The sequence below is a fragment of the Pongo pygmaeus genome, chromosome 15, assembly GCF_028885625.2.
Source record: "Pongo pygmaeus isolate AG05252 chromosome 15, NHGRI_mPonPyg2-v2.0_pri, whole genome shotgun sequence".
Classification (NCBI taxonomy): Eukaryota; Metazoa; Chordata; class Mammalia; order Primates; family Hominidae; genus Pongo; species Pongo pygmaeus.
The window spans coordinates 19,463,757-19,476,188 of record NC_072388.2 but is presented as its reverse complement, the minus strand read 5'-3'; the positions used below and the strand labels follow the sequence as shown (position 1 = coordinate 19,476,188).

The 12,432-nt window shown below is 43.0% G+C and overlaps 1 protein-coding gene and 1 pseudogene across 20 annotated transcripts in view; one reads left to right on the top strand and one right to left on the bottom strand.

The window, feature by feature from the left end:
- Positions 1 to 12,432, top strand: part of CHD8 (chromodomain helicase DNA binding protein 8) — a 69,573-nt gene that overhangs the window by 23,955 nt on the left and 33,186 nt on the right. For 18 of the 20 annotated variants that reach the window (XM_063651397.1, XM_063651400.1, XM_054448245.2 and 15 more), the window contains 3 exons: positions 1,414 to 1,785; positions 2,494 to 2,879; positions 4,420 to 4,534. In XM_063651397.1, coding sequence (XP_063507467.1) covers positions 1,414 to 1,785; positions 2,494 to 2,879; positions 4,420 to 4,534 — 873 coding nt within the window. Of the gene's footprint in view, positions 1 to 1,413; positions 1,786 to 2,493; positions 2,880 to 2,933; positions 3,014 to 3,048; positions 3,061 to 4,419; positions 4,535 to 12,432 lie in introns of those variants that run through there. The other 2 variants (XM_054448252.1, XM_054448253.2) reach the window with 2 other exon arrangements.
- LOC129012528 (eukaryotic translation initiation factor 4E-binding protein 1-like) lies at positions 10,812 to 11,152 on the bottom strand (annotated as a pseudogene).

Below are 12,432 nucleotides of genomic sequence, written 5' to 3'. Positions count from 1 at the left end.
CTCAGAGAGTGAGCGCATGAGAGCTTTCTCTGAGAAAGCCTATTTAAATTCCATCTTTGCTTTTTATCAGTTAGTGTGACAGCCACATACTTAGTACTTGCTGGTTGGAAGCAGTTAATGTTAACATATTTTTTGAGCTCTTACTACACATTTACATTGTACCTAGCTGGTGCTAAATAAGACAAACACAGTCCCTGTCCTTACAGAGCTCACCGTCTGCCAGGAAAGACAGATATTAAGCAAGAGTTCACAACAATTGTGTGATATAAAGTTTTATGAGAAATATGGGATGCTATGGGAACAAAGAAACATCTTTGAAGAATTATCTTTATATTTGCAAGACTTGTAAAAGCTGTTTATATCTTTCTTTTATTCTTATTACTAAGATTGTCCCCCTCCTACTTTGCTCAGTGAAAGTGTTAGTTTCTAGTGTAAGAAGGTAGAGGCTCTAGCATCTGAATAAAGGGCCAAAAGAGTTGGTGGGGGTGGGGGCACAGTATTGAGATAAGTAGGACTAGCCAGGCACAGTGTCTCTCACCTGTGATCCCAGCTACTCAGGAGGCTGAGGCAGGAGGATTGCTTGAGGCCAGAAGTTCAAGACCAGCCTGGGCAACATAGTGAGACCCCTGTCTCTAAAAGAAGTAGGACTAGTGGGAAGAAGCTACAAGGAGGCAGACTTCAATTCAGTATAAGGAATTTTGTATTATTAGGTTTCCAAAAATGAACTGCTGCATTAGAAGATAGCCTTCCATCAGGAGTTTTTAAAACATAGCTTGATACCTACTGAGCAGAAGCATTATAGAAAAGATTCTATCAGGACAGCTGATAGTCCCAGCACTTTGGGAGGCTGAGGCCGGAGGATCGCTTGAGGCCAGGAGTTCGAGACCAGCCTGGGAAACATAGACCTCATCTCTACAAAAAAAGCAAAATAAAAATTAGCTGGGCATGGTGGCATGCACGTATAGTACCAGCTACTCAGGAGGCTGAAGCGGGAGGATCACTTGAGCCTAGGAGTTCTGGGCTGTGGTGTGCTATGCCAATCAGGTGTCTGCACTAAGTTTGACATCAATATGGTGACCTCTCAGGAGCAAGGGACCACCAGGTTGCCTAAGGAGGGATGAATTGGCCCAGATTGGAAACGGAGCAGGGCAGCGCACTCCCTTGCTGATCAGCAGTAGGGTTGTGCCTGTGAATAGCCACTGCACTCTAGCCTGGGCAATACAGCGAGACCCTGTCTCTAAAAATAACAAAAAAGATTGCATCAAGACAGATAGGATGATGAACAAAGTGAATTGTACTGTGTCTTCTGACCCGTAGTTTTTATGATTCTAGGATGAAGAAAACTGGTGTAAATATTTCAGAGTATACCATTCTTTAATGTTGTACTCTTGCAATTTCCTTTCTTCACTTTAGGGTGAATCAAAACGCATCACCCTGGTCCTCCAGCAGCCACAGTCTGGAGGTCCCCAAGGACATCGGCATGTTGTGCTAGGGAGTCTACCAGGCAAGATAGTGTTACAGGGCAACCAGCTGGCAGCCCTGACTCAAGCCAAGAATGCCCAAGGGCAGCCTGCCAAGGTAGTAACTATCCAGCTGCAGGTGCAGCAGCCACAGCAAAAAATCCAGATTGTACCACAACCACCATCATCGCAGCCACAGCCCCAGCAGCCACCTTCCACCCAGCCAGTGACTCTGTCCTCTGTACAGCAGGCTCAGATAATGGGACCAGGACAAAGCCCAGGACAAAGACTTTCAGTACCAGTCAAGGTGGTACTGCAGCCGCAGGTGAGAGACTTACATAGTAAGGAAAAGAAAGAAAACAAAAATACTTAGTCCATTGCTGTTGCCCTCAGCAACCACTTATTCTTGAATGTGGGGCCATTCTAGATTTATATCTCTGAACTGAGATGCAGACTTAATTCTTTCATCCATGGAAACCTTATTTTAATTATATTATTAAAAGATTAGAGAGGGATTGTTGGGTTTGGGATATGAGATTATTTAGTATTTATCTTTGAATTGTTTTATTTACAATCTTTTCCTAATGTTATTGTGAAATAAAAATGATTTGTGATATCCTTTAAATGATATTTCAGAAATGATATAAAGAAATAAGTGACCAGTCCTCCCCTCCCCCCACCCAGGCAGATAAAAGATAGGCCAAGAGTAGAATTTGAATTTTTTTACCGTTAGGCCAGAGACCAATATTGGGTATATTAGTTGTAATTTTTCTGAGGTAATGGAGATATATATTAATGGAAGCATAGCAAAAAGATACTGAAGTTTATTTTGGCAGAATTCTTGGTTTTTCTCACCCCTTTCCCACCAAAAGAATACATTTTTAAAAGTAGTGTAGGTTCAATAAGATTTAATCTGAGCTTGGTTCTTGAGGGATTAAAGAACTAGTTTCTAGCCCCCCTGCTTCAGAGCTGGATTTTATTTAGGCCATTTAACTACAAGCAAGTTGAAATTGTAGTGTCTTTATTTCTATAGGCTGGCTCTTCCCAAGGGGCCTCTTCTGGGCTCTCTGTAGTTAAAGTTCTAAGTGCCAGTGAAGTGGCTGCTTTGTCATCACCAGCAAGCTCTGCTCCTCATTCGGGGGGAAAGACAGGAATGGAGGAAAACCGCAGATTGGAACACCAGAAGAAGCAAGAGAAAGCAAATCGGATTGTAGCAGAGGCCATTGCGAGAGCCCGTGCCCGCGGTGAGCAGAACATACCTCGAGTCTTAAATGAGGACGAGTTGCCGAGCGTTCGGCCAGAGGAGGAAGGCGAGAAGAAACGCAGGAAGAAGAGTGCTGGGGAGAGGCTGAAAGAGGAGAAGCCAAAGAAGAGTAAAACATCTGGTGCCTCCAAAACAAAGGGCAAGAGCAAGCTCAAGTGAGTACTCCTTGCTACTGTGATGGGACGTGCAAGAGTAAGCTCAAGTGAGTGCTCCCTGCTATTGGGATGGGACATTTGAGGGCAGAGCAAACATCTGGTACCTCCAAAACAAAGGGCAAGAGCAAGCTCAAGTGAGTACTCCTTGCTATTGTGATGGGACGTGCAAGAGCAAGCTCAAGTGAGTGCTCCTTGCTATTGTGATGGGACGTTCAAGAGTAAGCTCAAGTGAGTGCTCCTTGCTATTGGGATGGGACATGCAAGAGTAAGCTCAAGTGAGTGCTCCTTGCTATTGTGATGGGACGTTCAAGAGTAAGCTCAAGTGAGTGCTCCTTGCTATTGGGATGGGACGTTCAAGAGTAAGCTCAAGTGAGTAATCCTTGCTATTGTGATGGGATGTTCAAGAGTAAGCTCAAGTGAGTGCTCCTTGCTATTGTGATGGGACGTTCAAGAGTAAGCTCAAGTGAGTGCTCCTTGCTATTGGGATGGGACATTCAAGAGTAAGCTCAAGTGAGTACTCCTTGCTATTGGGATGGGACATTTGAGGGCAGAGCGCTCATTTCTAAGAAGCATTGAGGAACTTACGTGTATTTACCAGCTACATAGTTCAAGGTGATCTATTACAGAAAATAATAAGGCCTTTCTTTTTTCTGTCCTAATGCTTATAGGATTTGTTAAATGGAAAATTGAAATTAGCATATTTTAAGAGGAAAACACAAAGGCACAGGAAAGATAGTCACTGTGTTGGGAGTTACCTTTAAAAGCTGCGACTCTGCATTCATATATTTGTCCTGATTTTGTATTACTGTAGTGTGAAAGAGATTTCTCACTACCTCCTACCACCCACATCAGTAAAAAGAGAACTACTGGAGACATAGCTGTCCTGTTCTTGCATCTCTTCTGTGAATTGGAGATTTCAGCATCTACCATTAGCTTTAAGCAGTGTTGACAGAAAAGTGATGACTTGCCACATAATTCTTGTCATAATTGAGTGTCCTCTCTCCCTTCCATGTCCTGTATCTTCTCCTTTCTTACTAGCTTTTACTCCCTGGGATTCTTCAGGCTTTGTGGTGTAATTATAATAATGCTTTATATTTGTGCTGGATTTTTCAGCTTTTAAAAGACAGTTTTAGATTTCTTATTTGAGCCTCAGTAACTGTCAGGACAGGTATTATCTCTCTAATGTTTACAAATAATGAAACTAATGCTCTTGTAGTGACAGAAGTGGAACTGCAATAAGTGTTCTAATTCTTAATCTGGTATTTATTTTCCTATCTTGTGCTACCTTCCTTCAGGTATTTGTAAACACAGTAATAACAAGGATTTGTCAAATATGGTATAAGGGTCAGTCAGTGGTTTACAAACCCTAGTATCTTTTTTTTTTTCAAACACCCTATTTAGTAGCTGTGTGTCCTATTGACTGAAGATCTAAAAACTTCTGTCTGGAAGTTTTGTATGTGATGGTTTAGATTAGTTATGTTTTTCTACTCCTAAATTTTCTTTGCTTTCACTGAAAATGAATTTGGTTTTTCCTTTTTAGCACCATCACTCCTGTAGTGGGTAAGAAGAGAAAACGTAATACCTCATCTGATAATTCAGATGTGGAAGTCATGCCTGCACAGTCACCTCGAGAAGATGAAGAAAGCAGCATTCAGGTAAAAGGATCCCAAAAGAATTTAGTAGAAAAAACCATGTTTAATTATGGCTAACCAAGCCAAGAAGATATTGAGAAATTGTAAGTCTATACACATTTCTTTGGTTTTTCGAAACTGGACGTAGGCCTAAATAAGGTGAATGGACCTGGTCAATGTCTTTTTTCTGTTGTTGTTGTTTTTTTCTTCTTCTTGAGACAGAGTCTTGCTCCGTCACCTAGGCCTGAAGTGCAGTGGCATGATCTCAGCTTACTGCAACCTCTGCCTCCCGGTTTCAAATGATTCTTCTGCCTTAGCCTCCCAAGTAACTGGGATTATAGGCATGCACCACTACGCCCGGCTAATTTTTGTATTATTTTAGTAAAGACCAGATTTCACCACGTTAGCCAAGCTGGTCTTGAACTCCTGACCTCAAGTGATCTGCCTGCCTTAGCCTCCCACTGGTCAGTGTCTTTAAATTTTTTTTTTTAGGCAAAGAGCATATTACTATAAAAATACTGATACTTGGCCAGGCGTGGTGGCTCACACCTGTAATCCCAGCACTTTGGGAGGCTGAGGTGGGTGGATCGCCTGAGGTCAGGAGTTGGAGACCAGTCCGGTCAACATGGTGAAACCCCATCTCTACTAAAAATACAAAAATTAGCCGGGTGTGGTGGCAGGCACCCATAATCCCAGCTACTTGGGAGGCTAAGGCAGGAGAATTGCTTGAACCTGGGAGGTGGAGGTTGCAGTGAGCCGAGATTGTGCCATTGCACTCCAGCCTGGGCAACAGAGCGAGTCTCTGTCTCAAAAAAAAAAAAAAAAGCAATACTCGTTTTCTCAAATTCCAGTGTTTCAAATACTAAGCAAATCATATGAAATCATGCTGCTTGATTGCCCTTCTGGTTGGGTCAGAACTTGACTCTCTCTTAGAACTCTCCAAGAATCCCTTTTGCCTTACCTTTTCTTCACTTCAGGATTCTGACTCTGTGAACTAGGGTAGTTAGGCACAAAGTTTCTGCTACGTTTTGAGGATGAGCGACATTGGAAGAGACCAAAAGGAGCCATACCAGAAGTGTAGGCTTCCACCTCTGATTTATTGCCTTATGGTACCATCTTTGGCTCTAGTTTCCAACCATAGAAAAAATCTGATTAAGGAGACCCATAGTGCTTCTAAGTAGCTCTGTGTCCTGGCCAACTTAACTTACTTGAGTCTCAGTTTCTCATCTGTAAATGGAGATTTGGACTAAATGAACCTTAAGTGTTTCTCTATTAATATTTATAAGTGCATCCCCTCTTTCATAATATACATTCAGGACATTGACAAACTGATACTTGGGTTTTTCTAGGGGAAATTACTGTGTAAGAATAGCTGGGCCGGGCGCGGTAGCTCACGCCTGTAATCCCAGCACTTTGGGAGGCCGAGGCGGGCATATCATGAGGTCAGGAGATCGAGACCATCCTGGCTAACACGGTGAAACCCCGTCTCTACCAAAAATACAAAAAAATTAGCCGGGCGTGGTGGTGGGCGCCTGTAGTCCCAGCTACTTGGGAGGCTGAGGCAGGAGAATGGCGTGAACCTGAGAGGCGGAGCTTGCAGTGAGCCAAGATCACACCACTGCACTCCAGCCTGGGCGACAGAGCGAAACTCCATCTCAAAAAAACAAAACAAAACAAAACAAAAGAATAGCCAAGAAAGTTTTAAAAAGGAAAATGAGGCCAAAAAAAAATTTTAGAATGTATTATAAAATAATGATTACTAAGACTTTGAAATTGGAGAAGAAAAAACAGATTAATAAAACACAGTAGAGCTTAGAAATCAACTCAAATACTTGTGGAAATTTACTATATATGATTAAAACACCATTTAAAATCAACAGGGAAAAAGATTATTCAATAATTTGGGACAGCTGGCTAACCATTTAGGAAAAGCTGGATTTTTTTGCCATCTTAAAAATAAATACCAACTGAATTGAAGGTGTAAATATAAAAGATGAAATTTATGAACTGTCTATAAGACATGAATACATTTTAAAGTAACTATCCGGTGGAGTAATCTTTGTAAAGAGGGTATTAAAATTCAGAAGTCATGAAGGAAAATATTGGTACACTTGATAATATAAAAATTATGTATGGTATTACAACAAAAAAATTCCATGAACAGCGTAGTGGTTGAGAGCACAGACTCTGGAGCCAGATTTCTTGGGTTCTTTTCTTAACTCTACCATTTAATAGCTTTGTCACTCTGAGCGAGTTTCTTAGCTTCTTGGTACCTTAATTTCCTCACCTTTAAAAATGTGGGTAATAGTATTTACCAAATAGGGTTGCTTCAAGGATTAAATGTACACATTTATAAAGCACATATAACAGTGTTTGGCTTATAGTAAGAACACATATTAAGACTTACATGCATATGCTGTGGATGAATGTGTCCCCCAAGTTCATGGGTTAGCCAGGCATTGTGGCTCATACCTGCAATCACTGCACTTTGGGAGGCTGAGGCAGGAGGATCTCTTGAGCCCAGGAAGTTGAGGCTGCAGTGAGCTATGATCATGCTACTGCACTCCAGCCTCGGCAACAGAATGAGAGACTGTTACTGCACCCCCTGACTCCCCCCGCCAAAAAAAAAAAGTTCATGGATAGGAAGCTAAATCCCCCATGCAACTGTGTTGAGAGGGGGGACCCTTAAGAGGTGATTAGGTCATGAAGGCGTTACCCTCATGAATGGATTAATGTCATTGAGAGAGTAGGTTTGTTATAAAATCAAGTTGGGACCTCTCTTGCTTTCTCTCACTTGTGCTCTCACCTGTTACCTTCCTGCTATGGGATGATGTGGCAAGAAGGTCCTCGCCAAATGTGGGCACCTTGATATTGGACTTAGCAGCCTTTAGAACTGTGAGAAATAAATTTATTTTTCTTTTTTTATATTTTTTGAGATAGCGTCTGCTCTGTTGCCCAAGCTGGAGTGCAATGGCGCAATCTTGGCTCACTGCAACCTCTGCCTCTCGGTTCAAGTGATTCTCCTGCCTCAGCCTCCCCAGTAGCTGGGATTACAGGTGGCGCCACCACGCCCAGCTAATTTTTATATTTTTAGTAGAGACAGGGTTTCGCCATGTTGGCCTGGCTGGTCTCAAACTCCTGACCTCAGGTGATCTTCCTGCCTCGGCCTCCCAAAGTGCTGGGATTAGAGGCATGAGCCACGTGCCTGGCCTTCTTTTTTTCTGAGACAGAGTCTTGCTCTGTTTCCCAGGCTGGGGTGCAGTGGCACGGTGTTGGCTCACTGCAACCTCTGCCTCCCAGGTTCAAGCGATTGTCCTACCTCAGCCTCCTGAGTAGCTGGGATTACAGGTGTGCGCCACCATGCCCAGCTAATTTTTGTATTTTTTAGTAGAGACAGGGTTTCGCCGTGTTGGTCAGGCTGGCGTTCAACTCCTGACCTCAAGCGATCCACCCGCCTCAGCCTCCCAAAGTTCTGGGATTACAGGCAGGAGCCACTGCACCTGGCTACGTTTCTTTTTTTATTAAAATAAATTAGCCAGTCCCAGGTATTCTGTTATAGCAACACAAAATGAATGTGATTTGTTAAAACAACTTGTTTTTTAAGTAAAGGTTAAATAAGGCTTAGAGGGTTATGCAAGTAAAGTAATAAAGTATTTGTTAAACAAAAAAATGAAGGAAATTTTTAATAATACAAAATACACAGAGATTACTAAAATTTAGAAAGTGGTCTGTTAGTTTGCTAGGACCACCGTAACAAAATACCACAGACTAGGTGGCTTAAACTATGGACTTTTTTCTCTTTTTTCTTTTTTTTTTTTTTTGAGACAGTCTCGTTCTGTCACCCAGGCTGGAGTGCAGTGGCGCAATCTCGGCTCACTATAACCTCTACCTCCCGAGTTCAAGTGATTCTCCTGCCTCAGCCTCCCGAGTAGCTGGGATCATAGGTGTGTGCCACCACGCCCAGCTAATTTTTGTATTTTTAGTAGAGATGGAGTTCCACCATGTCGGCCAGGCTGGTCTCAATCTCTTGACCTCAGGTGATTCACCTGCCTTGTCCTCCCAATGTGCTGGAATTACAGGTGTGAGTCACTGCGCTCGGCCTGGACATTTATTTCCTTATAGTTCTGGAGGCTAGAAATCCAAGATCAAATGGTCTGCAAGTTTGTTTTCTCCTGAAGGTTTTCTTGGCTTGCAGAAGGCCACCTTCTCATTGTGTCTTCACGTGGTCTTTCCTCTATTGGTACACATCCCTGGTGTCTTTTTGTGTGTCCAAATTTCTTCCTTCTGTAAGGACACTAGTCAGATTGGATTAGGGCTCACACTGTTGGCCTTATTTTAACTTAATGACCGTTGCAAGCCCTATTTCCAATTTCCTAATACACTCACATTCTGAGGTACTGGGGGTTAGGGGCTTCAACATATGGATTTCGTGGGGGGATACAATTCAGTCTGTGACAAGTGAGAATGACAATATTGGCAATGAAGTTAAGGAACAGACACTTAGACACAGTTGATGGGAGTGTTAATTGGGACAATCTTTTTGGCAAGTCGGTGTTTCAATATATAGAAAAATTTAGAATGTTAATTTCATTTCACTCAATGATTCTGCACCTAGGAAATTACCTTATGAATATGTTCTCAAAAGAATGCAGTGATATATGTATTGTAGCAATATTTGCAATAGCAAAAATGTCTAAAAATTAGATGTCCATTGGTGGAGAAATAGTTAAGTAAAATTGGCAATATTCATGCAGTAGAATACTAGATGGCAGTTAAAAACAATGAAGTAGGTTGGAATGTGCTAATAAGGAAGACATTATTAATGAAAAAAGGTGTATGTAGTATCTCTTTTTAATGTTTAAAGTATGTATGTGTGTCTGTGTGTGTACATATATGTATATGCATCCATTTTTTTCTGGAAGGATATACAAGAAATGGATAAGAATATGTATCTTTGAAGAGAAGGGTTGAATGGTAAGTGGGTCATGATTATTGTGTTTTAATTTTTTATCCTTTGGCCCTGTGTGAAATTTTTTAACTGGACCATTTGCCATTTGATTTTTCAGTTTAAAAATACATATATGAGGCCAGGTGTGCTGGCTCATGCCTGTAATCCCAGCACTTTGGGAGGCTGAGGCAGGTGGATCACCTGAGGTCGGGAGTTCGAGTCCAGCTTGACCAACATGGAGAAACCCTGTCTCTACTAAGAATACAAAATTAGCTGGGCATGGTGGCGCATGCTTGTAATCCCAGCTACTCTGGAGGCTAAGGCAGGAGAATCGCTTGAACCTGGGAGGCAGAGGTTGCAGTGAGCTGAGATCATGCCATTGCACTGCAGCCTGGGCAACAAGAGCGAAACTCTGTTTCAAAAAAAAAAAAAAAAAAAATGTGTATGAGAAAAATTACAACAGTGCAATAAAGTAGACACTGTAAAAAGTTTCCTAGAACCCAGCCTCACAGTCTCCCAGTTCTCCCCAGAGGTAGCCTCTGTTACCAATTTCTTGTATATCCTTCTAGAAATATTTCTTTCTTTCATGAACACTCTACTTCTACTAAATATTAATATTCCATACCTACTCTTCTCTACTGTGTGTTTTCCCTAATGATACGTCTTGGAGGTTGTTCTTAGTGGAAAAGATAGATCTACCCATTCTCCTCCTCTACTTTCTTTTTTATTAGGAAAATTTTCAGACATACACAAAAGTAGATTTTTAATGAAGTCCCATGTTCCCATTCTCCCACTTTAATATTTATCAGCAGATGGCTCACTTCCCACTGTCCTTACTTCCACTCTAGTCCTGCCCGCCTTTTGGATTATTTTATTTTTTTCAGATAGGACCCAACTCTTGGCCCTGTGGCGAAAGTGGCTTTTATTTCCTCTCTTGTGGAAGGAGGGGGAGGGGAGCTTTCCCAGGCACATCAACCTAAAGAAGGGGTGGCTGCGCCCACAGAGCACAGGGCTAGAAGAGCCGATCATTGGATTATTTGGAAGGAATGGCTCATTCTTGTCCACTTCCTGGCACTCCTGGCACTCTGCTGCAGGGTGTGCTGGCAGGGGTCACACCCTTTGGGGCAGCAGCTCCCGCATCAGCAGAGGCACTAGGGCACTAGGAAATAATCTGCTAGTTTTCACAAAGAGGAAAGGGCAGGTGCCCTGAGTGAAGGAGAGAAAGCTGGGGTGGCCGACCCCACGTCCCACGCCTGCCCAGTGTGATAATTTTCATAAGGCCTAGCTGGTGTGATTCCTCCCAGAAAGGCCTGGAGGAGCCCATAGGCAGTGCGCAATCTGATGGCTGGTCCTTTAAATGTCCATCTCAAATTGTGATTCCTCACGGCCCGCCCACTGACCTTCTGGGCCATTGCACAAGTGGCTCTGGCTGGCTTCTTTTGGGGGCTCATCACTGGCAGGGCTGGTGACCCCAGGAATGGTGGGCAGATCCCTCGGGGGTGTTTTCGTCATGGGTGAGTTCCGACACTCCAGGAATTTCTAGTCGTAGATGATCCTGGTACCTCCTGGGGTGGTGCTGAAGACTGTGCCCCTGGGGGATTGTGCTGTAGCTGCATGCCTTTGCCCAGCACCACCCAGTAAGTGGCAGGGATGGCCCGGCTCAGGGTCTGGCTGCAGCTGCTGTCCCCAGACATGGTCTCCAGTGCACGGCACCCAGGATGATGATTATTATTATTATTTTTTTTTTTTTTTGGAGACAGAGTCTTGCTCTCTTGCCCAGGCTGGAGTGCAGTGGTGCAATATCAGCTCTCTGCAACCTCCGCCTCCCGGGTTCAAGCAATTCTCCTGCCTCAGCCTCCAGAGTAGCTGAGACTACAGGCACATGCTGCCACGCCCGGGAGATTTTTTATATTTTTAGTAGAGATGGGGTTTCACCATGTTGCTCAGGCTGGTCTTGAACTCCTGAGCTCAGGCAGTCTGCCCACCTCGGCCTCCCGAAGTGCTAGGATTAGAGACATGAGCCACCGCTCCCGGCCCACCCTAGATTATTTTAAAGCAAATCTAAGTACTTGTTTAAAGTGTTTCCTAAATTTTTTTTTAAAAAAGGTCATTTTAAGAATACTATATGATGGATGTGATAAAAATCAAGTCATCCAGAAATATATAAAGTAAAAAGTAGAAAGTATCTTCTAGAAATTGTTATTCTCTAGAAATAATTTAGTTTATTTATCCTCCCAGACTTTTTAAAACGAAGTAGAATATACATATCATAAAATATGCACAAATTTTATTTGTATAGTTTTGACAAATGTATCCAAGTTACTTCACCAAGTGAAGAAAATGTTTCCTTCACCCCAGTAAGCTCCCCTGTACTCCCTTGTAGTCAATCCAGTTCCTCACTCCAGGGCATAGGCAACTAACTGCTGTTCTGCTCTCTCTTACCATAGATTAACTTAGCCTATTTTTGAACTTCATTTATTTATTTATTTATTTATTTATTATTTATTTATTTATTTTTTGAGACGGAGTCTCCCTGTGTCGCCCAGGCTGGACTGGAGTGCAGTGGTGCGATCTCCGATCACTGCAAGCTCCGCCTCCTGGGTTCATACCATTCTCTTGCCTCAGCCTTCTGAGTAGCTGGGACTACAGGCGCCTGCCACCACGCCCAGCTAATTTTTTAATATTTTTAGTGGAGACGGGGTTTCACCGTGTTAGCCAGGATGGTCTCGATCTCCTGACCTTGTGATATGCCCGCCTTGGCCTCCCAAAGTGCTGGGATTACAGGCGTGGGCCACCGCGCCTGGCTATTTTATTTATTTTTTGAGACAGGGTCTCACTCTCACCCAGGCTAGAGTGCAGTGGTGTGATCTTGGCTCACTACAACCTCGGCCTCCTGTATTCAAGTGATCCTCGTGCCTCAGCCTCCCGAGTAGCTGGGATTACAGGTGCACGCCACCATGCCCATCTCATTTTT